Genomic DNA, 27341 nt, shown 5'->3' on the forward strand with positions numbered 1-27341 from the left:
TTGGGGGAGGAGTTGTTTGCTTACTTTGTTTTGAACATATGCTAAGTCCATTATCAGTGTTCCATACTTCTCTCTTTCAAGAACACAAGTTGAGACACAGCCATAATAACAGAGCAGAATTGGGGAAAACTGCTAATTCCTAGTTCCAGGTAGACTGGAAATGGCATACACTGTGAAACAGTGAAGGAAAAACTCTAGCACTGTACTTCCCTCTACAATTGCCACATAATAAGCAGAAGATTACAGGGAGCAGACCAGGGTCAACTGTACCACTTTGCAGCGAAACAGATTCAATCATTTTCAACTAATCTCGGCACAGTAAGCTATCAGTTGGAAAAAAGATCAAATATTGTGACTGGAAAATCAACCTAATTAAGTTTTTGAACAAAATGTTCTTTGAAGCAGATTTTTACCCATTTTCCATTATTAGTGTTGAATACCAGGACGCACTGCTGAGAAAAGAGCAACTTTACAGCAAGATCAAATAATCATAGACATCAGATCAATATTTTATTATATAAACAGAAAGAAAACCTCATGCTGATGCAGTTGCCATTTGCAATGGAGAAAATTTCACAAACACATTCTACATGGATCTGTCTTTGAAGTTAACTCAGAGGTCATGCTTAGCAACCCTACCTCCAGTAATTACAGAATGTTACTCCTCAATTTTATCAGGAGCAAGATGAAACATGCATCTTTCTACCCACTCTGCAATTCTTCCAGTGGTTGCCATCAGCTTCAAGATTCAATTCAAGGTACTGACTATTACACACAAAACCCTTAATACACTGTCTCGTGCTGCCTCTTATCTGCAGGATTGCCTTTCCTCCTGTGTTGATGGAGGGCAATATCCTGGTTTGGGCGAAGTGGGATTGACCCACGATATTTCCCTCAGCCTGGGTTTTCCAAAAAAAAAATGCCAAAATCATGATCTTTTTGAAAATCCCGGGTTGAACCTGGTTCAGTGAGAACAGCACGAGCACCAAACTGCTTTATTTTTCCTGCTCCACCACCTGTTCTTGTGCCTTACGTTATGTTAGTTTCATTCCTGCTGAGCTGCCAACTGGTGGGATGTTCATGCCTGCACATTTGCATTGTTTAAAAAAGTGTGTTCATGAGAAGGGGCAAAAGAAAACAAATTATTTCCTTCATGGAAAACGGACACCCATGTGAAAGACAAAAATGGAATGAAATAGACCCAGATTCAAAAATAACGGATGTAACCCATTATTATTATGCTGTGCGAAGTCGATCTGAGTCTCAGTGAGAAAGGCGGACTGTAACTATAGTAGATAAACAAATAATACAAATGTTAAATTATATTAAATATTACAAACATTGTTATAACTGCATTTTACTGGCATGTTTAATTGCTAAGAATAAACTAGTTGGTCAAATTTTTACATGTAAGAAACAAAAGACAGACAAATAATATGAAATTTTGAATCAATTCTTGAAGCACTGGCTCATGATATAAGTCTCTTACTCAGAAAGTGAGAGGGCAAAACTGAGACCTCTAGAACTAAAGTTTACTGTGACCATAGATCAAAGGTATTTGGGTACAACTATCTGAAACACTGGGGATTTATGATGGCTCTCCTGAGCATTTTTATTGAAAAGTGCTATACCAGCCATGAGGAATCCAAGTTAAAAATGGAGACATAGAAAAGCGGGATTACTTAGAGCTGATATTTGCCCAATAGGGAAATATAAAGTAATTTGTAAGTTTTCCCCAGTGTGTGTACATTTTATTTATGAAAAAGGTTCCAAGGAAAATACAACTTGCTCCTCTCACTTTCAAAATTAGTCTCAAAAGAGGTCCTTCACTAATACTCTTGTTAATAAAAACTATTCAGGGGTCCATTCATATCCCCCCCCCCCAAGCATCTGGATTGTTATTACTATAGCGTACAATTCAATCTGATTCTGCCCTCATGTTCAAGAAATACCAAAAAGGGAAAAGGGAGGTATTTCGTACTTTACCTTAGTATGTTGGTGTACACTGCATGAGGCTAAGAACACTGTCACTGAAAAGATATTTGAAATATTTCTGAAAATGATGAAATCCCGGAGAACCAATAGGATACGAGGAAGAATTTTTCTAATCATGTTGCTTTGTTAAATATTGAGGCATAAATGTGTAGTGGGTAGAAACATGAATATAAGAATTCATGACCTTGGTTGGGTTGGTTGGTTGTCTAATATTAGATCATCGTAGTCTGAAGCAATTTAATTTTCTTTGCTAAGGAAATGAAAAGAGAACATATTGGTGGATAATTTAAAAAATGGTGCTGTATGTAGGGTTTCCTTCTCTTGACAATATGAAAAAAATTCTCCATGTTCATAAAGGGTAATGACCTTGAGGAGTATAGAGAACTTCCTTTAGAACAAGACACTTTATGAAGAAGGTGCATGAGTAGATTAAGGGGTGCTTGCCAAGTTTTTATCATCTTAAACCATGAGAATCATTGAGGAGGGTCTCATGCTGTCATTAGTGGAGGTCCAATGATGTCATGGAATGGGGGCATGATGATGTTACACTAAATAGTAATGTTGTTGAATAACGACTGTGGACAGTTGCTAACCCTCAGCTTCCCTGCTTGATTTCCCCAGCAGTCAGCCCAAGACACCAGGTTTTTCAAAAGTATTTGGGTCTATTAAACCGAAACTCGAAAAATATTGATAAATTGTTTTTTTTGCCTCCTCCTATACAGCCTTATTTTTTTGTTGTGTTGTAGTAAAGTATTTCTTTTTCTGTTGTAAAAGATTCTATAGTTTAAATCTGCCTGAGCATTGTTTGAACTGTTATTCTAGAAGGCGTGGTTAAAATACCTGTCATTTGAATATGATTGAGAAATGGCCTATTCCATGGCAGCATCAGCTCCTCTCTTGCTTGTCAGTGATTAGCACTGGATGAAGGTGGATGTGCCCAGTTCCATTTTGCACATGTCAACAAATATAGTTGCCATCACAAACACCAAGGACCTGGCTTATATGAAACAAAGTTGCACTTACCTGTAACTGTTGTTCACTGAATGTCTTCTGTGCAGGCATGCATGGGACTGCACAGGCACAATAAGCTGTGAAGAACTGACCAGAATGCTTTCAGATGCTGCAGAGTGCTTGGAGCGTTCCTCTTTCCCATCCAGAACCAAGAGTGAGCTGGTTCACCACCCAAACAGTTATGTGACAGGATGAACACCACCACCACCCCATTTTCCCCTTTACTGCCATGATAGAAAACTAATGAGGCAAAACAGCAGCCCACAGCAGGGAAGGAAGGTGGGATCCATGACTGCAAGAAGACACTTGATGAACAACAGTTACAGGTAAATGCAACTTTGTTTTCATCACTGTGTTTCAGCGCAGTCTTGTATGGGAGAGAATAGCAAGTTCACTTACTATGGAGGAGAGTGTGGGATAGTTGAAGAAAAAATTGTTGTAAAACTGCTGTCCCAACAGTTGCATCTCTCCTGGAAACAACATCAATGGAGAAATGCTAGAGGAACATGGATGGAGCTCACCAGCTCACTCCCTTACAGCTGTCCTGGAGATCAACCCTGGCAAGGAAAGTGAAAAGGCTTGAGTCCTGATGGAATGAGCCTTACTTTGATGGGGACAGTCTACCTTAGCGTTGCTATATACTAATTTAATACCAGAAACTACCTTTCTGTCTGCAAAAAAAAAAACAGATTTACCTTTATTAGGTCCTCTAAAACAAACAAATACTTTTTTGTCTCATCTAAACGAATTAGTATGACTTAGGAATGCCTTCTGACATTATGTGTGTGAAGTGATTCTCGGTTGCCAACTGAGGAGTTGGAAAAAAAACATATGCAATGTAATGTTCTGTGACATATGGAACTAGAATGCCACTTTAGCCTAAATTCCAAACTACAGCATTGTACCACTTTATTTGGGTAAAATGTGGTGAAAGGGGAGTTAATTTGAAGAGCAAATAACTCCCCCATTCTCTTGGCTGAGGTGAGAGCAACCAGAAAGGCAACCTTATAAGACAAAAAAGATGAGACAGACTTTGCCAGTTGTTGCATTATTTGCAGCAAGACAAACTCCAAACATGGAGAAGAGGCTTAAATACAGGGAAAAGATTGGCCAAATCTCTCAGACATCTATTGGAGTCAAGGGCTGAGAACACAGTGTGGGAACCAACAGGGATACAAAAAGCAGAAATTGCACCCAGGTGTACCTTGATAGAAGTAGAGGCCGCTAGATCATTCTCTTTTAAATAATGAAAAGTCAGGTAAAGGACAAGAATCAAGGTGTAAACCTTGAATTGTTCCCAGTGGACAATATGAGTTCACTTGGACAAAAAAGACCTACATGTTGAACTTTTGCATGAAGTTATAAAAACCTGTGCCACTTTATCCAGACCCAGATAGAGTACTAAATTGGCCATGCTATCAGATATAGGGAGGGAATATTGTGATAGAGTAGGAACCTTGTCATGAGAAGGTCATCCTCCATTGGAAGGATCCTAGCATTCCCCTGCGATAGCTTCAATGACTCTTTGGTCAAATCCCCACTACCTTCTTACCCAGGTTTCAGAACGCAAACTAACCAGGTTTCAGAGACGACCTCCCCTTTGCTTCTGCGGCAGATTCTGTTTCTGGCGCTCATTCTCCCCGTTAACCCACATCCCGGCAAAACCTGGTTGCAAGTGGCATAGACCCCATTGACACGGTTCAGAGCTGATCCAAGGGGAGGGACAAGGGTTGAAACCCTGACTTGTTTCCCGCTGCGGAGTGTGATGTGAAATTCGGGCAACCAATCAGTGCTGCTGGCGCTTATGCAATACCTTGGTTTCGTTTTTGCTTTTGCGACTGGCCAGCAGAAGGGGATGCAGAAAGACGTTAAACAGTCAAACGTGTAACTTTGAATTGTTAACGGTTTACACAGGTAAACAATTAACTAGTAACCCTTTAAGCAGCATAAACATTTGTAAAAATAAACGTTAAACTTTTACACGTTGGTTTTTTTATCATGCCCCTACAAGGTACATTTCCGCGGGGGAAAAAGCTCCCGCCCCATCAAGGCTCACCAGCCAATCAGGGGAGACAAGCGAAGCGAGATCGCTTGGTAGTGGGGATTGCTAAGAGTTCTGTAACCGTGTGTATCTGCTGTTTGCTCGTTGCGGTGGGGAGGGAGAAACTCCGATGAAGAGGACACGGTTTCACAACGAACAGGTTTTGATCTGCGTGCAATTTTCAAGTGGGGATTCGACCATTGTCTAATAGAGGGCTATGAGAATTCTTGTGGGCTGATCTGAAACAATTTTTTGCTATGGTCTTCTGGATCAGAGGGTAAGCATAGAAGAGGCACATTGACCAACGCAGCTGGAAATCATCCCCCAACAATTTTTCTGTCCATCTCTGCCCTGGAGCAGAATACGGAACACTCTGTAGTGGCTATGGAGGCAAATAGGTTAAAATGAGAGAATCCCAATCCTTTGAAAATGGGAACTAAATAATGTGGATTGAGGGATCACTTGTGAGTTGACAAAACCTTTCTGCTTTCAGCTGCTCGCTGCCACTCGCTCATTGACTTGCTCAGAAGCAGCAGCACAGACTACTCTCTGAGAAAAGACTCAGGGGAAAAGACAGTGAGAAAAAAATGAGCTCTGGTTTTTTCCGAGGGTTATTCTTAAAGCTCAATCCTTATCTGGTATGCGTGTTTTTGAGGGCTTGTGTCAGAGGTGGTATCCAACCAGTTCTCACCACTTCTCTAGAAGTGGTTACTAATTTTTTCTGAGTGCCGAGAAGGGGTCATTAAAGCAACCTCCCTGCCCAATAGGGACTGGAGGTCGTGTGTGCGGTGGCGCCACTGTTTCAATCCCACCGCCATCTGAACCTGATATTAAAATTTTTGGATCCCACCACTGGCTTGTGTTGTTGTTGTTGTTTTGAGGGCTTGGAGAAGCTTTTGTTTGTGTGGAAGGTTCATTTGTTGTTGGCTGTGTGCTTGCCTCAGGCTGTTGAGGGGTGGGGATTCTGTTTAAACACCCAACCAATGTGAATCAATTGCCACTCACTGCCACTCATTCGGTGCACATAGTTCTTACCAATAAGGACCCATCTTCAGGGAGATAGCAAAATATAAGGTAGTGACTAGGGGCAAAAATCTTCAATCCTTAGGTCACTGTCTGGAGCTCAGTGAACAGGGCTGGGCTACAAAGAAGCACGGTTAACTTGGGGTTTTTGTAGTTAAATTTAGAAGGGGACTTTTGAAAGGAAGGCTCAGAAATCTGTTCTGCAGACACCTAAATATGGATCATCAAGGAGCTGCTGCTGTCACCTGCAACAGCTGTGGAATGTTTGTTTTTCTGCCAGAGGATACACCTGCAGCAAGAGCAAGTTGGTTACTTTGTTAGAAGAGAAGGTACAGCACAAATATCTACACTTCAGCACATTAAGAAGAATGAGACTTTCCTGGACAGAATGGAGCAGATGGTACTGAGTGGAGAACACACCAGGGACATCTCTGAGGAGGATGGCAGCTCTCAAACAGAGGAGATGGGCAACTGGAGAAATGTAACCCATAGAAGCAGAAGGACCAGAGAGCTGTTTTCCCCTGGATGGTGGATCCCTGGGAGACTGCCTCTCCTCCCCTAATATCCCTTTTTATTTATGCTAGGAGCATCTCCTCTGTTCCCAAAGGAACATTTGATAATTTCCGTATCCAATTTCACAGAAGTGAAATTGGATACGCTAAGACTGAGAGCACCAGAGGAATACACCTTTCTTCCTAAAGTGTCTAATTTCCTTCTTTTTCCTTCTTTTTCTGTGACCCTATTTTATTTTATATACATTTTTCATTTTTTTGTGGAAGCTTGACTGGAAGAAAGTCTAACTCACATGCCCTCTGCTATTTCATGAATATCCTTGATTAAAGGAAGGGAATTGGCCCTGATTGGCACCAACACACTCATTATAGGATCCTTCAGATCTGACTGAACATAGTTAGCGTCCAGTGCTTTTGCCATCGCAATTAGTCACTCTGAATAGAGCTTAAGGTCCTTGTTAGAGAGATCAGATCTGAATACCCAACACTGTCCTCCCAAGAAAGCATGGAAGTATCTTCAGTCTCAGCATCCAAACTCAAAGACTCTCAACTGGGTCGTGAAGCTGATGCAGTGACAAGCCAGTCTCATCATGACTTGTGGTTGAGTTAAAGAATGTTTGTCATTTGGCTTTGGAGGTCAATGGAAGAGTGACATGGATGAGACATGTCCCAATAGGTGCATGAAGGCATAATAGCTTGTTGTAGCCAAGTTATTAGCAGGTACTAATCCAAGTGTGACTTTGACAGTCACAAAAATTTTTGTCTATAGCATTTAATGCTATTACTACTTAGCTTTCATTGTATAACCCCTTTTATGAGATGTGGGTATTATGCTATTTTAAAATGCACTCTTTTTTATGCTCATTACTTGTTGGTCTACGAGCGTCAAATAAAGAATGAAAAGGGGGACAAATACATCTGAAATCAGCAAAATATGAAGACTGGAAAGGACGAGAGTGGAAATCTTTTGGCTGACAAAGGGAATGAGGCACTAATGCACACTGTTTTTCCCAAACCATGAGAAATAAGAGAACTTCAAAGAAGGCATGTTCAAAAAAGAAGATTGTCTGCCAAAGAAAGGGAGAATATCCTCAGATGACAGAGCACTCCAGACTCCTAGGGACTGCAGAGTCAATGGAAGAAGACAACAACATTTGGCACTGAGGGGAGTGGGAGCTTTGGCATCAAGAGGCTCCCAGACTCTGACCTCAACTGCAACAAGGACTCCATATAGGCAGAGAGTTTGATGGATGATGTTGAGGGGATGATCGACCCCAGACAGGAAAGTCTCAGGATCAAGAACACAACAGTGATCAAAACTGAGAAGAGATATTCAATGGATGAACTATAGAATCAGAGGATGCATTGGTGCTGAGACTCGGCAGCAAAGAGACAATGCTGATAGATGTTGAGAGTAGACCTCCAGTGGACAAACCAGGGAATTAGACTGTACATGCACTGGTGACAAACCTTAAACCTTGAAGCCCATTCATGCCTAGCCTTTGAAGTAAAAAGGAGGCAATATGGGTATGACTTGAAGACACAAGTCTCACTGAAGCAGATAAGACATTAATTGTTCTCACTGTTTTGAACCATCTTTGTCCACATTTGGAATGTATCTAAAATAACTCCATCTCAACAAAGAAGATGTAAACTGAAGTGCTCAGCTAAAGCTGGTCCTCTCTTCATGGTGGCAAAGAGAGAACATGACTGTTTGGGTAAGGAACCAGCCTGCTCTTGAGTCTGGATCAGGGAAGGGAAGCACTCTAAGTGCTCTGAAACTTCTGGAAGTCTTCTAGTCAGTTCTCTATGGCTGGCCTGTGATATGGGGTTTTCATATTAAATGGGCAAAGTATTAGCACAGTTATAACAGATGAGCTGTAAAGTCCATTGAACAAAGGGTGGATTAAGGATGCCCACCAAGGGGAGTAACCTCTCTTGCATTTCTTCCCCACTTGGCCCAGCCTCACCCAGCGGCATACCTACCAAAAATACTAAAATTGGGTCCCCCAAATTGTGGCAGGGGGTGACAGGATTGGTGACAAGTGGGCAGGGAGCGGCAGAAGCAGCTGGAGAGTGGCAGGGGTGGTGGAGGCGGCAGAAGCAGAGGGTGAGCAGCAGGGGTGGCAGAAGTAGTGGGGGCAACAAAAGTAGTGTGAGAGGCAGGAGCAGGGGTGGCAGGAGCAGCAGGTGAACAGTGCGGGTGGCAGAAGCGGCAGACAAGTGGCAGAAGTGGCGGGGGAAGCAGAAGTGATGGAGAGTATCAGAAGTAGCAGGGGGTGGCAGGAGCAGTAGGTGAGTGGCAGGAGTGGCAGGCAAATGACAGGGGGTTGCAGAAGTAGTAGGGCAACAAAAACAGTGGGTGCAGCAGGGAGTGGTCAAAGCAGCAGGGAGTGGCAGAAGCAATAGGGGTGGCAGAAATGGCAGGGGGGCACTGGCTGCTGCAGCAGTTCTTCAGGCTCCTGGAGATGCTGTTGGGAGGAGAAGGAGGGGGGACTTCACTGCATTGTGATTGGTTGGGACTGCCTTGCTGCTACTCAGCAATTATGTATAGAGATGTGGATGAATGGGGTAATGTAGTTGGAAAACCTCAAACTTAACCGGGTGCACCTTTGGTTTGGTTCTGTTTAGATCTCTAATCTCTTTAGCCTGTATACTGAAATGATGAAGCACTCCAATACGTTAAAATTAGTGAGATTGTTCCTCCTTGTGTTCCCTTCTAGAACTGTCCTTTATTCAGAAGAACATGAAAATTACATTGTCAGGAAGCTGGGACAGAACTGGGTGGGTGAATCATTAGATAACAGGAACAGAAACACCAGTCATTCCTTTGGTCATTTTTTTGTGGATGGGTGGATGGGATATGTAATTTACTACTTTCCTTATGCAAATGGCACTTTTCTCACAGTAGTAGGTAATAGGCAGTACTAAGAATATTTGAGGTAGTGGCATATTTTGTATGTATGTACAGGAGATAAACAAGCTTCTAAGTGAAATATATTTTGGCAGTAACCTTTCAATTAACTAGCTCTTTAAGTACACAAGTACCAAGAACTATATCAGTGCCCACCATTTGTACTGTTTTGCATTAAGAAAGAACAGGGTGTTTAGCAAACATTATAGAGGTTTACTTAGTAGCAATACAGTTTCCTAAAGCTTGACTATTTTTTCTTCCTCATTCACTATGTACTATTTGTAGTATAAAAATAATGTTGCATTACAAGGTAATTACAAGGCAAATTAGAATTCTTGGAGTGGTTCCAGATGATGCATTAAAACATTAGTTCATATTTGCTTCAGAGTTTCCCCTTAATAATGCTGTGTTTTCCTTCTATAATTTGTTCAGCATTTTAACAAAATTCTCAACACAGGATGGTTCAAAATAGGAGACTAGATGAAGAATTTTTAGATGTCCAAACCCAAGAAATAGGCCATAGTTTCAAATATGTGCTTTAATGAAGAACAGTAGTGGAAAGTAAAATAGTTTGTGTTAAAACTTTAGAGACTTAAATCATGGAACATCAGCCAGTTCATTTAGAGTGGACAAACGCCCCACCTGGACAAATAAAGAATGAGCCTTGGAAACTCTTCACAAAGTTGAATATAGACCCAGAAGATGTCACTATAAAGAACTGTTCAAGATGCTTTTCCAAAGCTGTTTCACAGAAGTGTATTTAGACGACATTAGCAATTAGTTAAATTAGTTTCCTTGAAGCCTGTTTTGCCTTTGTGTGCAGTTACTCAGATGCAGCCATGTGTAGCTGCCGCTAGGCTTAGGTGAGGTGGAGGAGGAGGAGGAGGAGGGGGAGTAGTAGTAGTTTGGATTTATACCCTGCCTTTCTCTCCAATAAGGAGACTCAAGGTGGCACAGACTCCTTTCCCTTCTTCTCACCACACCAGACACTTTGTTAGGTAGATGGGGATGAGAGATTTCTGCACAAATTGTGACTACCCCAAGGTCACCCAGCAGGAATGAAGGAGTGAGGAAACAAATTAGTTTATCAGATATGAGTCTGCCACTCATGTGGAGAAGTGGGGAATCAAACCCAGTTTACAAAATTAGAGTCCACTTGCTCTTAACCACTACGCCACGTTGGCTCTGGTAAATAGTGGATTATAAGGAAAGGAGATTAGTCTCAACTTGTATCGTGCTTGTTTTCTACCCAAAATCTATTTAGGATGAATGCTGAAAAAATATAAGAAAGAAAGAAATATGGGAATATGGAGTAGCTTTTCTACTCTTGGTCCAAGAGTGTTTTATACCAGGTCTGATGGTTTGTTTTGACAACAAGCTGATTTTCAAATACAAATGTTGGTACTTGTGTGCTTCACTACACAAGTACACAATGACAGTTTATGGAAAATATTGTATTAATGGTCTTACACACACACACACACACACACACACACACACACACACACACACACACACACACACACCATTTTCACATCATTAGTGACCTCTTCCTTAAAGTTCCTTTTGCCAACTGTACTTGTCTGTGTATAACTGGACTGTGGTAACTAGTTCATTGAACCTAAGGTCCTGTCTATAATATTATAGAATGAAACAAATCCCTGGTAGATATTTGCACTCCTAACAGTCCTAGACTAGAGTCACCCAGCAGTTGCAAATTAACCATGGGAACTGAATCCCAATGTGCTAGAGAGTCTGGTTCCAATTGGGTCTGTGGTGTGGAAGAAGAGAGGTTTCTGTTTTCTTGTCTATGCCATTTGCTTCAGAGCCCTTCAGGGGTGGGCAGTATAGCACATATGAAAAAAAATAAATTTTAAAAAATGCTAAATATCTGCCTGTCAGAGGCCCAATGTAGGCAAAGGATCCCCAAGGGCTATGGATGTTCAGGAAAACAGTGCTGCATTCTTCTTTCTCCGTGACATTGTCCTGATCCAAATTGGGCCTCTGTGGCACATCAGGATTAAGTTCCCACAAGCAACTTCCAACTGCAAGTCACTATGATGGCCACGAGTCAGATGAAGCATATAGTTTGGATTTTGTGAGAAACTCTTGCTCTATAAATGTAAAGAAATACAAAAGGCTAGCTCCTCCAATTGCCCACCTACCACAAGTCCATTTCCTTTATAACATTGCCACTCTTCTTAAAAATTAGGTGAATTATATAAGGAAAATTTAAAAAGTAGTTGAACTACATGGATCTGAACTGCTAGCTAGGTACATACCACCTTTCATCATTCCAACTTCATAGCATTTTCGTAGCCTACACGCCTGGCAGCTTTTCCTTCTGTTCTTATCAATAGTGCACTGGTTGGTAGCAGGACACATGTAGTCATTGTGACCTGTAAAAAAAACACAGAAAGAAGTCAAAAGGCTATCGAAGGATATGCCAATGTTAGGCACCCATTAGCAAGATAATTTCAGAAAGCTTAGAATGATTTATCTTAAATTTCCTTTAGAACTAAGTTCCTGATGTGTTGGATTATAGCTTCACATTCACTTGTGTAGTAGTTCCAGTATCATAACATGCTTTCAGGGGATTTCATGATATACTAATGAGGCATAACAAATGCCACGTCATATCCAACTGTTTGTAAACTACAAAATACACAGCTAATCCATACAAGAAACTATTTCTTCCATAGTCTGGCACATTCATCTGTTGCTTATCACCTGGAAGAATAAATATGACCAACTGGACATATGGCTTATAATTAGAAGTTTTTTTAAAAAAACCCTGGATAGTTGCTTTAACCAGCACAACATGGGTCACAGATATTTAGTTTTCTTGGGGAGGAATCAAACAAACACTAATATTTATTTATTTATTTATTTTACTTATTATTTGGTTTTCTATACCACCCTATCCCCGGAGGGCTCTGGGCGGTGTGCAACATAAAATTCTAGCACAATACAACCAAATAAAGGGAGCAAAATTAACTACATATAGATAAATTACAAATTGCACAGGCTCCATCAATTTTAAATATAACTACTAAATCCCTTTAAAAACAGCGGTTAATACAATAAAAAGGCATCTAGCAAAACCTCCCCAAGAGGGGGGGAACAGCGAGCCCGATTAATATAGAGGGACCCTAATGTAAAAGGAGCAAAAGGGGACACTTCATCAGCGGCTGGTCATTCCAAAGGTCCGGTGGAACAACTCAGTCTTACAGGCCCTGCGGAATTCACCAAGATCCCGCAGGGCCTGGACAGCTGGAGGGACAGTGTTCCACCAGGCTGGGGCTACAGCCGTAAAGGCCCTGGTCCACGTGGAGGCCAGCCGCATCATTGAAGGGTTGGGGACCACCAACGAATTAGCCTCTGCTGAGCGCAGAGGCCGAGTAGGGACATATGGGGTAATGCAGTCCCGAAGGTACAAGGATCCCGGCCGCATAAGGCCTTAAAAGTCAACACCCACACCTTGAAGATGATTCAGAGCTCAGCTGAGAGCCAATACATGCTTAAGGAACTACCCTTGAGGAACCAAGGGGTATGCACATATAGAAAACATTGTGTAGCCTCCGGTCACTTCATAAATGTACTATAACTACACATCCATTATATTCAGACACATATATTTCAGCAGCAGTGGAAGGAACTTGAACCACTTTTCCTCCCCCACCCCACTGCCCCCACCATTGCCACAAAAGCCTCTGATGCTTTAAATTTAAGATTAATTTACTTCTAGGCATCAAGGCTGGGCTTTATCAATCAGAATGGGGCTCTTCCTGTGCCCTCCAAGGAATGCCTGGGGCTTGAGCCCCCCTCCCTGTGGCTACATGTCTGTCTTTATGAACCTTGATTATGTTTTGCTCCTGAGATGGCACTTCCAACAAGGATACCACTTTCATTGTATATGTCCTCAGTGTTTATATTTGCTTCACCTTGAGAACTTTGTATTTCTTTTTGGTTTTTTGGTTTTTAAATCCTAGCATTGTAGAGACTGATAATACAACACTGATCCTATCCAGTGCTATTTTGACATACAATTAAACTAGAAAAGTTACAGCACACACTATTTTGCTGAGGGACAGTTTGTTCTTTATTCAGGTCAGGGATCAATCTGAGGTAAAGTGCTTCGAAGCACATCAGAGGCCTTGGTCTCATCAGCCCTGGCTCACTATCTTCCACTGCACATTAGCAAATGTAAAGCAAAAAGAAAAATCCATCTATCAGACTGGACCAAGAACTTCTGCTGTCTCACACTAAACAATCTGCATCCTTCAAATTATGCAGCAGATCTGTAAACTTGTTAATTCGGTAACAGAGGCCACACACAACAAAAACAAGCAAATGAAGAAAGAAACACAGTTGGAATAATTATTATTATGCATAGAATGATTACAGAAGCTTGGAAACTAAGCTTCCATTAATATTTTAATTTGTGTTGTTGAGTTGCATTATTTACTAAATCTCGATATATTAAAGAGCCTGAGGCTGATTCCGCATGGGCTAAAAACAGTGGAGTGAAAACAGTGTGAAAACAGTATAAACCCTTTTACACTGTTTTAAACCCTTTTACACCATTTTCACACCTGTTTCACACTGATGTTTTTGGCCCATGCGGAATCAGCCAAAGAGAAAAAATGCAGTTCCAGTTATATAAAAAAATAGGTTAATTAACTAATCAAAATAAAAATAGTCACTACAGCTTCTGAGGAAATAATTTTACTGAGTATTCCTAAATCACATGACATATTAAATGTGAAAAGAGCACTTCTCCTCACAGCAGATCCTTGACCAGAAATGCTCCCTTGGCCTCTGTCCTATTCTGTACTTGCCTAGTCAAAGGTGAAGGCACAGGGTCTCCTGTAACATTCTAAGATCCAAGGGCAAGATAATCAGGATTCTTGCAACAGGAAGCTGTCCGGAATAAATCACAGGCTGGTTTGTAGGAGATGCTGAAGGTCAAATGAAGGGGTTTAAAGGTGACTGATGGTCCCACCTTTTCCTGAAAAAGTTACATCTCTAATCCTGCAAGATCTGTATCTCTGTCTCTTAATTGGAAATTAGCTGTGGCAAAAAGGACAGGCTATTTTCTCCTGCAGATCCTGGGGTGCAAGCAGCCATGAGTGTGATATGGGAATCTTCTTTCATTGTTGAGGATAAGAATGTTTTAAGCTCTAAGTGAGGCCATGTACATCTTGGTAGGGTTAGTAGGCTAACATGCCCTCCAGTACCTTACTTCTAGGCCCTGTTGGCTTCAGCACAGGAAGGAGAAGGGATGACAAGCACCTGGGCCCTCTTCCTCTCCTTCTCAAGGAACAGGTATCCACAGTGGCGTAGTGCCAATGGGGCAGGGGGGCGCCACCTCAGGCAGAGCCATGGCATGTCCAGGCCATGGAGGGGATGTGGCAGGGGCGTTCCAGGGCATTCCAGGGCAGGGGCAGGTGGCACTGCGGCAGGTGTTTAGACTATAAATTAAACATGTATAGTTGGGTAAAACATGTATAGTTGGATAAAAGCTGTCAGACAGAATCATGATGTCAAAGAACACAAGAATCTTTATGTAGCTGGTAAAAATAACAAGTTTATCTTCTCCAGAACTTGTTTATATGTTTATTCTGGTAGTCACTCTGGAAAACTCCAAAACTGCACGATGAGAATGTGTTTACATGGTAACTTCGAAGTTAGGCTAACAGATGTGTCAAAAACAGAAAACATGCCAAAGGAAATCAAAGAGTCATCCCACCTCCACCCCCCACCTCATCATGTGTATGAAGCATTTTTGCAATTAACGATCACATCATTAATATGTGGATTTAGTTCTTTTTTAAAAAATGAAGCCAGCAACCTAGGTGTCAGCTATTGTTTGGGCACAGAAGGAGCCAAAATTACTTAAGTTACATTACTAAAAGTGACTTAACTCAGCCTGCAGCCACCTCCTTGCAGCTGGGCTGTCCTTCCTAACACAGCCCTCCTGTCAAGTGCAGTACCCTTGGGTGACACCATAGGGTGCTCCCCTTTCACATGTCTCTCTGTCAGGGAACTCTGATGGTTGATGGAAGCCTATGTTTGGTCTATCATGAGGGATTGGTGGGTGGCAATTCCATCCCTCAATAGTTCAGGGCCAGGCATAGGAGTGTGGTACAGTAACTCCAAAGGAAGCTGCTATTAGAACTCCGCCTTTAGAAAATAATTAACTGGATGAAGTGGGAAATTATAGGCCAGTTTCCAAGTTACCTTTTCTGAAAGAAGTGATAGAGTATGTGGCATGATATCAGCTCCAGGAGTTCCAGAATAACAAACCTGCCCTTTTCAATTTGGTTTCAGACTGGTTTTGGCACCAAAATGGCTTCAGTTGCACTGATAGACAATTGTGATGGGTAGCTATGTTAGGATGTCTGTAGCAGTAGGAAAGAACAAGAGTCCAGTAGCACCTTAAAGACTAAAAAATATTCTGGCAGGGTATGAGCTTTCATGAGTCACAGCTCACTTGTTCAGAAACAGTTAGAATGTGACTCCATCTGTCCTTAAATAGAGAAGAGTGAATTCAATGGAAACAGTATATAAATTACAAGACATGACTGGATTAGGTGCGATATGCAGAAGGGTAGTAGGCATGGAGAAATCAGCACTGGAAATGGGACAAGAATCCTAGGTCTCTGTTGAATCCAGGAGACTGCATTTTCTCGAACTTCATTATTAGTTGCAATTCAGCAGTTTCTCTTTCTAATCTCCCTTTGAAATCCCCTTGTAAGAGAACTGCTACTCTTAAATCAGCAACTGAATGACCAGGAAGGTTAAAGGTTTCCCCACTGGTTTTTGAATTCTGTGGTTTCTGATGTCAGACTTAAGTCTATTTAATCTTTATCACAGGGACTGGCTTGTTTGTCCACTGTAGAGTGTGGAAGGGCATTGCTGACATGTAATGGCATAAATCACATTAGAAGATGAGCAAGAGTATGAACCTGAGATAGTATGGCTGATGTTGCTAGCACAGTTGGCACATTGGTTTGTTGCAAGCCTTGGTACCAGAGTCCATGCTAGAGAAGAGTTTGGATTTATATCCCCCCCTTTCTCTCCTGTGGGAGACTCAAAGGGGCTTACAATCTCCTTTCCCTTCCCCCCTCACAACAAACACCCTGTGAGGTGGGTGGGGCTGAGAGAGCTCCGAGAAGCTGTGACTAGCCCAAGGTCACCCAGCTGGCGTGTGTGGGAGTGCTCAGGCTAATCTGAATTCCCCAGCTACTGTTAAGCAGCTGATCATTGCAGTTGAGAAGTTGCTTTAGGTTAGCAGACTGTCTGTATGTGTTGGAAACAAGCTGTCTTTCATGAAGATCTTTGGTACAAAGCCATTTTGATCTGTATGAATTAATTTTGCTATACATGTCCCTAGCCTAGTCTCTCTGACATTATTGAGGTAAAAAGTTTATAGTTCACTTTTAGCAATGAGGTGGGTCTATAAGATTTTGTTAGTGTTGGATCATTGCCTTCTTTATATATCAATTTATGTAAGCTTCTTGTCATGATGAGGGCAATATTTTCTGTTTGCTTGATTCATTCATTACTTCTACAGTGGTAGCATTAAATTTTCTTTCAAGGACTTACATTACATTGCTACAAGTCCATCTGGACCTCGTGCTTTATGTTTTAAAATTTATTTATAGCTTGCAAAATTTCTTGAATCATAATAGTTTGAGCAGTATATCCATATCCAGTGGTGGGATTCAGCAGGTTCGCACCACTGCGGCAGAACCAGTTGTTAAAATGGTGCTTGTAAACACCTTATTAAATTATTTGAATCCCACCACTGGAACCAGTGTGATTGGTGTTTGGAATATGCTGCCACAGGAGGTAGTGATGGCCACTAACCTGGATAGCTTTAAAAAGGGCTTGGACAGATTTATGGGGGAGAAGTCGATCTATGGTTACCAATCTTGATCCTCCTTGATCTGAGATTGCAAATGCCTTAGCAGACCAGGTGCTCAGGAGCAGCAGAAGGCCATTGCTTTCACATCCTGCATGTGAGCTCCCAAAGGCACCTGGTGGGCCACTGCAAATAGCAGAGAGCTGGACTAGATAGACTCTGGTCTGATCCAGCAGGCTAGTTCTTATGTTCTTATGTCTTTGGGGAGCAAATTCCATGATTTTGGTGCCATGACCAAGAAGCCCTGAGTGCAGCCACCCATCTCGTGTCCAATGTCAAACATATTTAAGAGAAGAACCCTGATGATGACCATAGTGTTTGGCTAGGTTCATATGAAAGTAAGTGGTCCTTAAGGTATCCTTTCCCCAAGCCACAGCATTTTAAAGGTCAATACCTCCAACTACTTACACATGTGTCAAGATAATTTACAGCCCAATCCACAGGCCTGAGGCGACCAAAGATACTGCTGCCAAGCCACCTCAACAAGGCTTTCAAGCAGCTCAGGGAGGCAGCAGCAAAGAGAAATCTTCCAGCTTCCTGCAAAGCTGTCCTAGCCAGGGCCATGGCATACCTGGCTTGAAAGCCCAGGTAGAATTTGACTAATGTGACTTCCACTTCCAGGTTTCACCACAGTGGAACTGTGGGGAAGCCAGAAGTTAGCGTCCGTGCCTTCTCTTTCAGCAGGATGCTCCTTACACTGACTGAGTTACAATTAAAACATTGGTCAGAAAGGAGAGATCACTGAGATTATGCCAAATGAAACAAAAAAAGCTTTATCTGCTGGAGCAACTGAAGGGGATGGACAAATCCGCTTGGGGAGAGAGTTTCAGAGTTTTGGTGCCATGACAGAGAAGGCCATCTCTCAGGTTATCACCTTCCTGAGCTCAGAAGGTGGGGGCACCTGAAGCAGTACTTGTAAAGGTGATTATAATGGTTGGGTGGGGTCGTAAAGGAATAGTTTGTTTAACTTGCAAACACTGTCAGTTTCATTTTTTTAAAAAACCTGCGATAATACCTCATTTAATGTTCTGTGTTGATTTACTTCATTAAATGTATCCAGACATGGGGCCTGGTGATCTGCCAGAAGTACAACTCATTTCCAGACTACAAAGATTACTTGTCCTGAAGAAAATGGATGCTTTGGAGGGTGGACTCTATGACACTGTTCCCAACTCAGGTCCCTGTCCTTCCCAGGCTCCGAATCTCCAGGAGGCTCCCAGCCTGGAGCTAGTAACTCTATACACATACACCATCCCCAGCTGATGGCAAGTGGGGAACCTGGCTGTCAGACTCTCGAACGTGGAAATAACAGAGACCGTAGGAAAGTCCAAAAGCAGTTTATTCCAGGTGATATGAAGAGTAACAATGTAAAGCAGAATCTGAGCTAGAGAGCTCAGATCCAGGACTTATATCCTTTAATCCCCCCCCCCCCCGTTTCACCCCAAATGTCCACTACAGTTTCTACTACAAAGCTACAAAGAACCTGGGAACCTTTCACACTTCTTTGAAGATGGGCTGGCGCTAGGAGATTGCTAGGAAAGGAAGAGGGAAACAGGGAAAAAAATTGCAAATCAGACACAGCAAGACAGCAAGATACTGACAGGCATGGTCCTGACATTGGCAACCCTATTTGGGGTCTCAGGACGGATGAAGGAAAGAAGACAATCTACCAAGGCAGCAACTAAACAGATACATCTCCTGGACCCAGCTGATTAAATCATCAGCCAATACCAAGGAACAGGCTGTTTGCTTAAAACAGCCCAGCAAATCATCTGAAGCCAACCAAAAGCTAATTAAAAAGGGCCCCCTAATCCAGGGAAACATGCATGGCTGGGCTAGACTTCAGTGCAGGGGCAACTGGGAAAGATGGCTGAGGGTGGAAGAAGCAGGGCAAAGCCAGAAGGGAAAAATAAAAGGAGGGCTCCATAGGCAGGCCATGGAGAAAAGAGGCAACAAACAACAGGTATTGAGGTTGAGTTTCTCAGGGGAGGAGAGAAAGAACTTGCACCTCATAGCTGTCGTTCTATCAACCCCAGTTCTATCAACCCCAGTTCTATCAACCCCAGCTATCATTCTATCAATGCCAGTTATTAGCAAATAACTATGTACCACAGAATGCCTATTTGTATCAGAATATAATTTTTGGAACAAGCTTCTCCAGCTACTAAGAAAGACCGAGATCTTGAAAGGCTCTATTCTCCCGACTTCTGAGGGGGTCCGGCTGATACTTGCTGACTCAGTTGAGCCTATACTGGAGAAACAAGTTAGGGCAGCAGCAGAAAAAGCATTCTTGAAGCCTTGTTTAGCCTGGAAAATGCCCTCCTATCTTGACTTGGTAGATCTAGCTACATGAATTGGTGCTATGATTATTTCAATGCTAGACTATTGTAATACACCCTACACGGATCCACCCTTAAAGAGAAGACGAAAAATTCTATTAATGCAGAATGTCACAGCCTATTTACTCTTGGGTGTTAATTCTGCTAATTCCCTTTGCCATTGCATCTCATCTCACACTTTTCCCTAGAATCTTTTGGCTCTCAGAAAAAAGTTTTTGAAAACACAGGAAATTAGAGAAGGGGAAACAAAGGACAATTCCCTTTTATTTATTTATTTACTTTATTTATAGTCCACTTTTCCAATGCAGATCCAAGGTGAATTGCACATTGTGAGTCAGTACAATCAACAAAATGGGGCATTCAATAAACAATGCATAAGGATTGCAGAAGTCCAGAACCAACAAGAAAGAACTGAAGCACAGCATAAGTATTAACATAACACAATCAGTAGTACAAAAATTACACAAGAGGATCCTACTTACAGCAACCTATACATAGCAATATACACCACAGTTCCCTAATCCTTTATCCAAGTATATTTGTGACCTATTTTGTACTCTGTAACCCTATTACCTGCATAGAAAAGCCTCTGGTTGGTTGAGGCAGAGTAGGTTAAAACTCAATCCATCAAAGACGGAAGTCCTCTGGCTGGGCCCGGGGGAGAGACCAAGGGAATTCCAGCCGCCTACACTGGAGGGGGTCGTTTTGGCCCCGACATCCCTGGCACGTAGCCTGGGGGTCCGCCTGGACTCTGCCTTGTCAATGGAGAGCCAGGTGGCTCATACTACCCAGGTTTTTTCATCTTCGCCAGGCACGGCAGTTGGCTCCCTATCTCTCCCAGTCCGACCTGGCCACTGTGATCCATGCGACAGTCACCTCGAGGTTAGATTACTGTAACTCACTTTACGCGGGCCTTCCCTTGCGATTGATCCGGAAGCTGAAGCTGGTCCAGAATGCAGCAGCACGGCTTTTAACAGGTGGTGATTACTCAGACCATATCACCCCTGTGCTATGCCATCTGCACTGGCTCCCAGTGGAGTTCCGGATCGTCTTCAAGGTGCTGGTAATAACCTTTAAGGCCTTACGCGGCATGGGGCCCTCATATCTACGGGACCGCATCACCCCTTATGTCCCACATAGGCCACTGCGTTCAGCAGTGGCAGAATTGCTGGTGACCCCTAGCCCCGTGACGATGCGGCTGGCCTCGACCCGGGCCAGGGCCTTTACGGCTCTGGCCCCTGCCTGGTGGAATGCCCTACCTCCATCAGTCCGGGCCCTGCGGGACCTTGGCGAGTTCCGCAGGGCCTGTAAGACAGAATTATTCCACCGGGCCTTTGGAGAGGCTGGCCGCGGTTTTACTGCCCCCCACTGAAATTCTGCCAATTTCCATCTTTGTCATCTTGGTTGGGCCTGCTGTGACTCCATCTGGGCCCACCTGTTCCCTCCCTTTCCTTCTTTTTCCTTTTTCCCCTTGCTTTTAGCCTTAAGCGGGGCGCCTGTTTGAACTGTTTGAACTGTTTGAACTGTTTTAACCTGTTTGAATTTTTTGGATTGTTCAAACTATATGTAACTGCTGCCGGAGTTTTAATGTTTAATGTCATGTTGTTCAGTTGCTGTTGATAACAGCCATGTTGTTGAGCCGCCTCGAGCCCCTCGGGGAAGAGGCGGCCTAGAAATTTAAAATATAAATAAAATAAATAAATAAATTAAATAATTCACTTTTGCATAGGCTGCAAAAAGGCAGGAGAGTGGATGATTTTCTGACTTCCTCACTCAGTCCATTCCATAAGGTAAAACCTTCAATGGAAAAAGTTCATGTACAGTCAGTTTTTTATTTTTCTGCTTTGAAGACAAGTTGTCATGCTGCAGCACAGTAGGAGCAGAGGTGGAGCTACCAGGGGACAGGGGGGTGCACATCGCACAGGGCGCACACCCAGTATGGCCCAGCTACACCTCTGAGTAGGAGAGGTGGTCCCACAAATAAGAGGGACCAAGGTCATGAAGGGCTTTGTAGGTGATAGCAAATACCATAAACTGAGCCCAGTAAGAATGGGCACCAATGACTTGTCTGCAGAATGAGAGTAATATGTATGATCCATCTACCAAATTGATTCTGAGGAAACCAATATACAATGGTTTACAGTAGTCCAATCTCAGTGTCAATGTGGTATGGATCCAGATGGCCAGGCCAGCCATATCAAGGTTAGGGACCATCTTATGGACTAGGCTGAGTTGGTAGAAAACTTTTTTTGCAACTGCATTGACTTGTTTCTCCAGTAATAAAGCCAGATCCGGTATAACCACAAGAGCTTTCAACTGAGTCAGCAATGGTCAATTGAACTCCATCAGAAGTTGGGAGAACAATATCCTTCAAGATCTCAATTATCTCAGTTAGCATTACTTCTGTTCTTTCAGGGTCTAATTTCAATTTGTTCATTTTCAGCCAGTTAACCACAGCAGCCAGGAAGTAATTCAGGAACACTACCACATTACCAGGAGATTTTTGGAAAGGATACATAGAGCTGAGTATCATCAGCATATTGAGGGCAACTATCCCCCAAACTAGAAATGGTTTGTCCTAAGGGCTTTCTAGAGATTGAAAAGCACAGGGGATAATTTTGTGCTCTGTAGAACCCACAAGACAGGTTTCACACTGATGACAACTGGTTTCCAATTGTAACCTTTTAAGTCTGAACCATGAGAAATGATTTGAACCAATTCAAAGAACATCTCCTGATGCCTACTTTTGCCTCCACAATCTACTGTATCAACAGCTGCAGATAAATCCAGCAAGAGCAACAGAGAGGCACAGCCTTTGTGTTCACTTAGATATATTTTTATTTATTTATTTATTTATTTATTTTTTAAACTTTTATACCGCCCCATCCTCTAGGGGCTCTGGGCGGTGTACAGCATAAAACATGGTAAAACAAGTCACTAAAATCTTTAAAACAGCGGTAACAAACACTAATAGTAATAATAATAAGAAGAAGAAGAGGCGTCCAACCGGCCCCATATGTCATTAAAATTTTCCCAGAAGAAAAGGAGGGGAGGGGAGGGAGGCGAGCCACATTAGATGATAGCCTAAATGACAGGCCGACTGGGGCATCCGGGGGCACCATTTCAGCGGCTGGTCCCTCCAAAGGCCCGGCGGAACAACTCCGTTTTACAGGCCCTGCGGAACTCATTGAGGTCCCGCAGGGCCCGGACAGCCAGAGGAAGGGTGTTCCACCAGGCCGGGGCCAGAGCCGTAAAGGCCCTGGCCCGCGTGGAGGCCAGCCGCATCATTGAGGGGCCAGGGACCACTAATAAATTAGCCTCCGTTGAGCGGAGAGGCCGTGCAGGGACATACGGGGTGATGCGGTCTCAAAGATACGAGGGCCCCAGGCCGCGTAAGGCCTTAAAGGTCAGCACCAGCACCTTGAAGATGATCCAGAACTCCACCGGGAGCCAGTGCAGTTGGCGCAATACAGGCTGGATGTGATCATAGACGGCGCTGCCCGTAAGTAGACGCGCTGCTGCGTGCTGGACCAGTTTTAGTCTCCGGATCAAACGCAAGGGAAGACCCGCGTAGAGCGAGTTACAATAGTCTAATCTGGAGGTGACCATTGCATGGATCACAGTGGCTAGGTCCGCTTGGGAGAGGAAAGGAGCCAGCCTCCGGGCCTGACGGAGATGGAAGAAGGCAGCCCGGGTTGTATGGGCCACCTGGGTCCATTGAAAGAGACAAATCCAGGTGGACCCCCAGGTCATCAACTGAAGATAGCAGAGCCATCTCTGTCCCAAAGCCTGATCTGATGCCAGACTGAAAAGTATCTAGAGCAGTTAAGTTATCCAAGAAGATCTGGAGAGCTACTGCTCTCTCATTCACTTTGCCCAAAAATGGTACATTAGAGACAGGGTAATAATTGGCCACACCATTTTTTCTGTGGGGATGGTTGGTTTTTGTTATAAAAGTAGCAGGCACAGTGGCTGAGGGAAGGTACCATGAATTAGTGACTGGTTTCCTTTAATGCGGAAAAGGTGTGACAAAAAGTATGGATCTGTTCAACCGCAAAAGACAAACTGCATATGCAAGCATCCCAAGTTTAGAGCATGGCTTCACAAAGAGGGGAAGAGGACATTTAACCCTTCAGCCCCCTCATAATTCTGCTTATCGAAACCAGGCTCCAATGCTGTTATTAGAACTTTAATGGGAAAAGACCAGTTTTTAAAATAACTCCAAGAAAGGGAGCACAATTTTAGTTAGCAAAGCTGAACAATGATTCAAGGTTTCACTGCCCAATCCAGGGGGAGAATCCCCCTCTGGATGTGACATAGGTTTATGCTGGTGTAAGTGCCCTGCCCACTTATGCCAACGCCTGGGTGCTATGGAGCCCTTGGAAGCTTAGTTGTGGCACCCAGGCTCTCCACTGGTGCTTCCCTGCTACCCCAAGCTGCGGCGGAGTGTGGGTGGAGCTGGAAGAGTAGTGCTTACCCTGGCAGAGCGGGGCTTGGACACAGCCCTCTTGTGCTGGCAGAGTGGACATACACTGTGCTTTTCATGGCATATTTTCATTTCCCCCTATGGGGGAGTTAAAGGTAAGGATTTTTTAAAAACTTTTTGAGCTTTCTGAGCTGTGGGAAAGTCATTTGGAACAAGCAGGGTGATGCCAGAGCAGTGCCGTCCCTTCTTGTATGACAGCTCTGGATTGGGATGTAATCTTTCCACTCTTCCTCACATGGGCCTGAACTGAAACTGAGCTGCATTCAGGCACAGTTTGTTTTGTACAGATGGATAGATATCCATGATCTTCAATACATCCAACTCTTTCCTTGGAAACATCTTCACTAAACTTCAATTCGTTTTCAGAACTCTGTATAATTTACAAATACATATTGCTGTATATATATTTTCCTAACAGATCCCTTTAGGGACCTAAGATTCTTTCATTGCTTTAATATGGGTCTTTTCCATTTCAAATAACCAGATAAATATATTCTTTTTCCAGATGACACTTTAAAAAAAGATCTAATTCAATCCTCTGTGTTTCCAAACTCTAAATAGTCTGGCAAAGAGCAAAGATGTCTTGCCTTACTCTCCTCGTCTGATAAATCACAATTGTTTTAACCATTTGGCATATGATCAAACCAACAGCTGTACAAGAGTAAAAAACACAATTAATCACTCATCACCCTCTCTCTGTGATCCCCCAAGAGATGATAAGCATTTTCAAGAACACATCTTGAGGTTCAGCAAATGTTACATAGTTTACATGGCCATGTGGAAATAGTATTGAACTGCATTTTCTAAAACCTGCCAATGATACATTTGACATCTTTATTCTCAAAAACCTTTTTTCTTCTTCAAATTCTCTGCATCTAAAATTGGTAAAACTGCCCAAAAGTCAGATCACTATAAAAGTTTTCCATGAGCTTTTTTAGTTTCTTTGAAACAAAATCTGGAGCTAACTTTACTGCATATGTATCAAAGCATCCATTACCAAAATTCCTTCACCATGACTGAAGAGTTATATAGTATAGCTGAAGTAATTTAGGGAGGCCACCTTCCTTCTCACATGGGAAACTGTTTGTACAATAAAACTGTGCAGAGCTTTGGATTAGGGTAACTGACTTAAACTGTGGATGTATAAAGTGTGTGTAAAGTGGGTTCAGGTTACAGCTGACTTATGCTGACCCCAGCAAGAGGCTTTCATTACAAGTGAGCAGAGGTGGTTTGTCATTCCCTTCTTCTGTAAAGTCTTCCTTGGTGGTCTTCTTTCCAAGCACAGACCCTGTTTAGCTTCCAAGATCCAATGAGATTGGGCAATACCATGCTGCCCTCCCTTCTGACTTAAACTGCAGACTAGAGGAAATCTGTATTCTTTTCTAAGTTCTGTTCTAAAAGTAAAAGGACTCAGGCCCAAATTACAAAGCACAGAGAGATGCATGGATACCAGTGACCTGAGTCTTCTCCTACATTTTCTCATTAATGTGTGGTCGAAAGAAGACATCAATTCATTTATTTATTTGATTTAAGACACAAAGCCAAAAGGCTGAAAAAACACATGAAAAACACAAAATAATAATACAGTATGAAACCACAAATTCCAAACAGAACTGCAAAACCACACATAATTCACACAGTAGAGAAACAAGCTGTGTCTTTCCTAGGAACCCCACTGGGGCCTCACAGAGCTTAATCTCAGCTTTTGGGCTGGGACTCTGAGCATCTCTCCAGCAGAGTCAGGTGGCTTACTTTAGCACAGCTGAAGATCTCACACCCCACGCCCCTTCAGTCATACAGAGGGAATGTCTTCCCCACAGATGATCCTTCAGCATTTGCAATACCTCATACTGGTATGTCCAGTGGGGTTTTTGTTCCCAGATCCTTTGAGGGTCATTTCTTGGATCCCTTTTATTGTCCTCCCAGTGATTTCCTCATTCTCTTCTTTATTTGTAGCTGTGAGCTGAGAACTTTCCACCAGGGGGCTGCTCCAGGCTGTTCAAGCCAGAGCTCACTCACGCCTCCTGCCTGTCAAGAGTCAGTTATCTCTATTGCAGCCAGGAGAGGGTCTCTAATTTCTCGTAACTGCTGCTTAAGTTTTTAATGGGTTTAAGTTATATTTTTGTATTGATTTGCTGTCTTAGAGAACAGCCATGTTGTGTGCCGCCTCAAGCCCTTGAGGCGGCTTATAAATAAATAAATAAATAAATAAATAAATAAATAAATAAATAAATAAATAAATAAATAAATAAATAAATAAATAGCCGGCTCTGTCTGGTTTTATGACATATCTCATTTTCCCTGCATTTCAGTTTCTAGCTGAAATTCATTTCACCAAGCTCTCTGTCACACAAACCAACTCCAGCTGTGTATATACACTCATCAGGAAAAAGTCCACTGGAAAAGCATAGACTTACAAACTTACAAAGCTAGAGTTGCAAGTTATCAGTAATGGCAATGTATGGGTCACCTCAGGAGTTGAGGAGTTGAATTTCCATAATACAGGGGCAGCAATAGAAGAAGCCTACAAACAGACTGAGGCATAACAAGGTCATATAAGAATGAGGAACATAAAGGAAGCAGTTAGAACATTGTAAGGAATGCATTTGTAAGGAATGCAGTTGGTACATAGGTTCATCATGTGAGATTTCTCACATTCTTTGCTTATTTGTTAGTCTATGAAGCATCTCAAGCGAGGAAATACTATTGCAATCATGTCACATCACAAGTTCTTTCAACTACCGGTACATTTTACCAAAAGAAGAAGAAGAAGGATGGAGATATATTTTAGCAAAACCCATAAGTCTTAAGCCTACAGCTACATAGATCACCTATTAATATTTTTCTGTTGGGAGAATGATGGCAAACTATTTTGCATATAACCCAGTCAACTCATGCTGATATTCTATTAAAGACATGTATAAATGATGTAAACAATCATTAATCCTTGTGGAGGTGCCAAGACCTATTTTAATTTCACCTGACATCTATGGGTATTAAGTGATAACCTCTCACTAAGTATTTCTACAGCAATTTCAAAATATACAGTTTGGGATACAGATTTGCTCTGTCATTATGGAAATAATAGCA

General features: G+C 42.6%; 1 protein-coding gene across 2 annotated transcripts in view; it reads right to left on the reverse strand.

The window, feature by feature from the left end:
* ESR1 (estrogen receptor 1) overlaps positions 1–27341 on the reverse strand; it is a 151527-nt gene that overhangs the window by 61183 nt on the left and 63003 nt on the right. For both annotated transcript variants that reach the window (XM_048488637.1, XM_048488648.1), the window contains exon 3: positions 11779–11895. In XM_048488637.1, the coding sequence (XP_048344594.1) occupies positions 11779–11895 (117 nt within the window). The remainder of the gene's footprint in view (positions 1–11778; positions 11896–27341) is intronic.

Source organism: Sphaerodactylus townsendi, linkage group LG01, assembly GCF_021028975.2.
Source record: "Sphaerodactylus townsendi isolate TG3544 linkage group LG01, MPM_Stown_v2.3, whole genome shotgun sequence".
NCBI classification, from domain to species: Eukaryota; Metazoa; Chordata; class Lepidosauria; order Squamata; family Sphaerodactylidae; genus Sphaerodactylus; species Sphaerodactylus townsendi.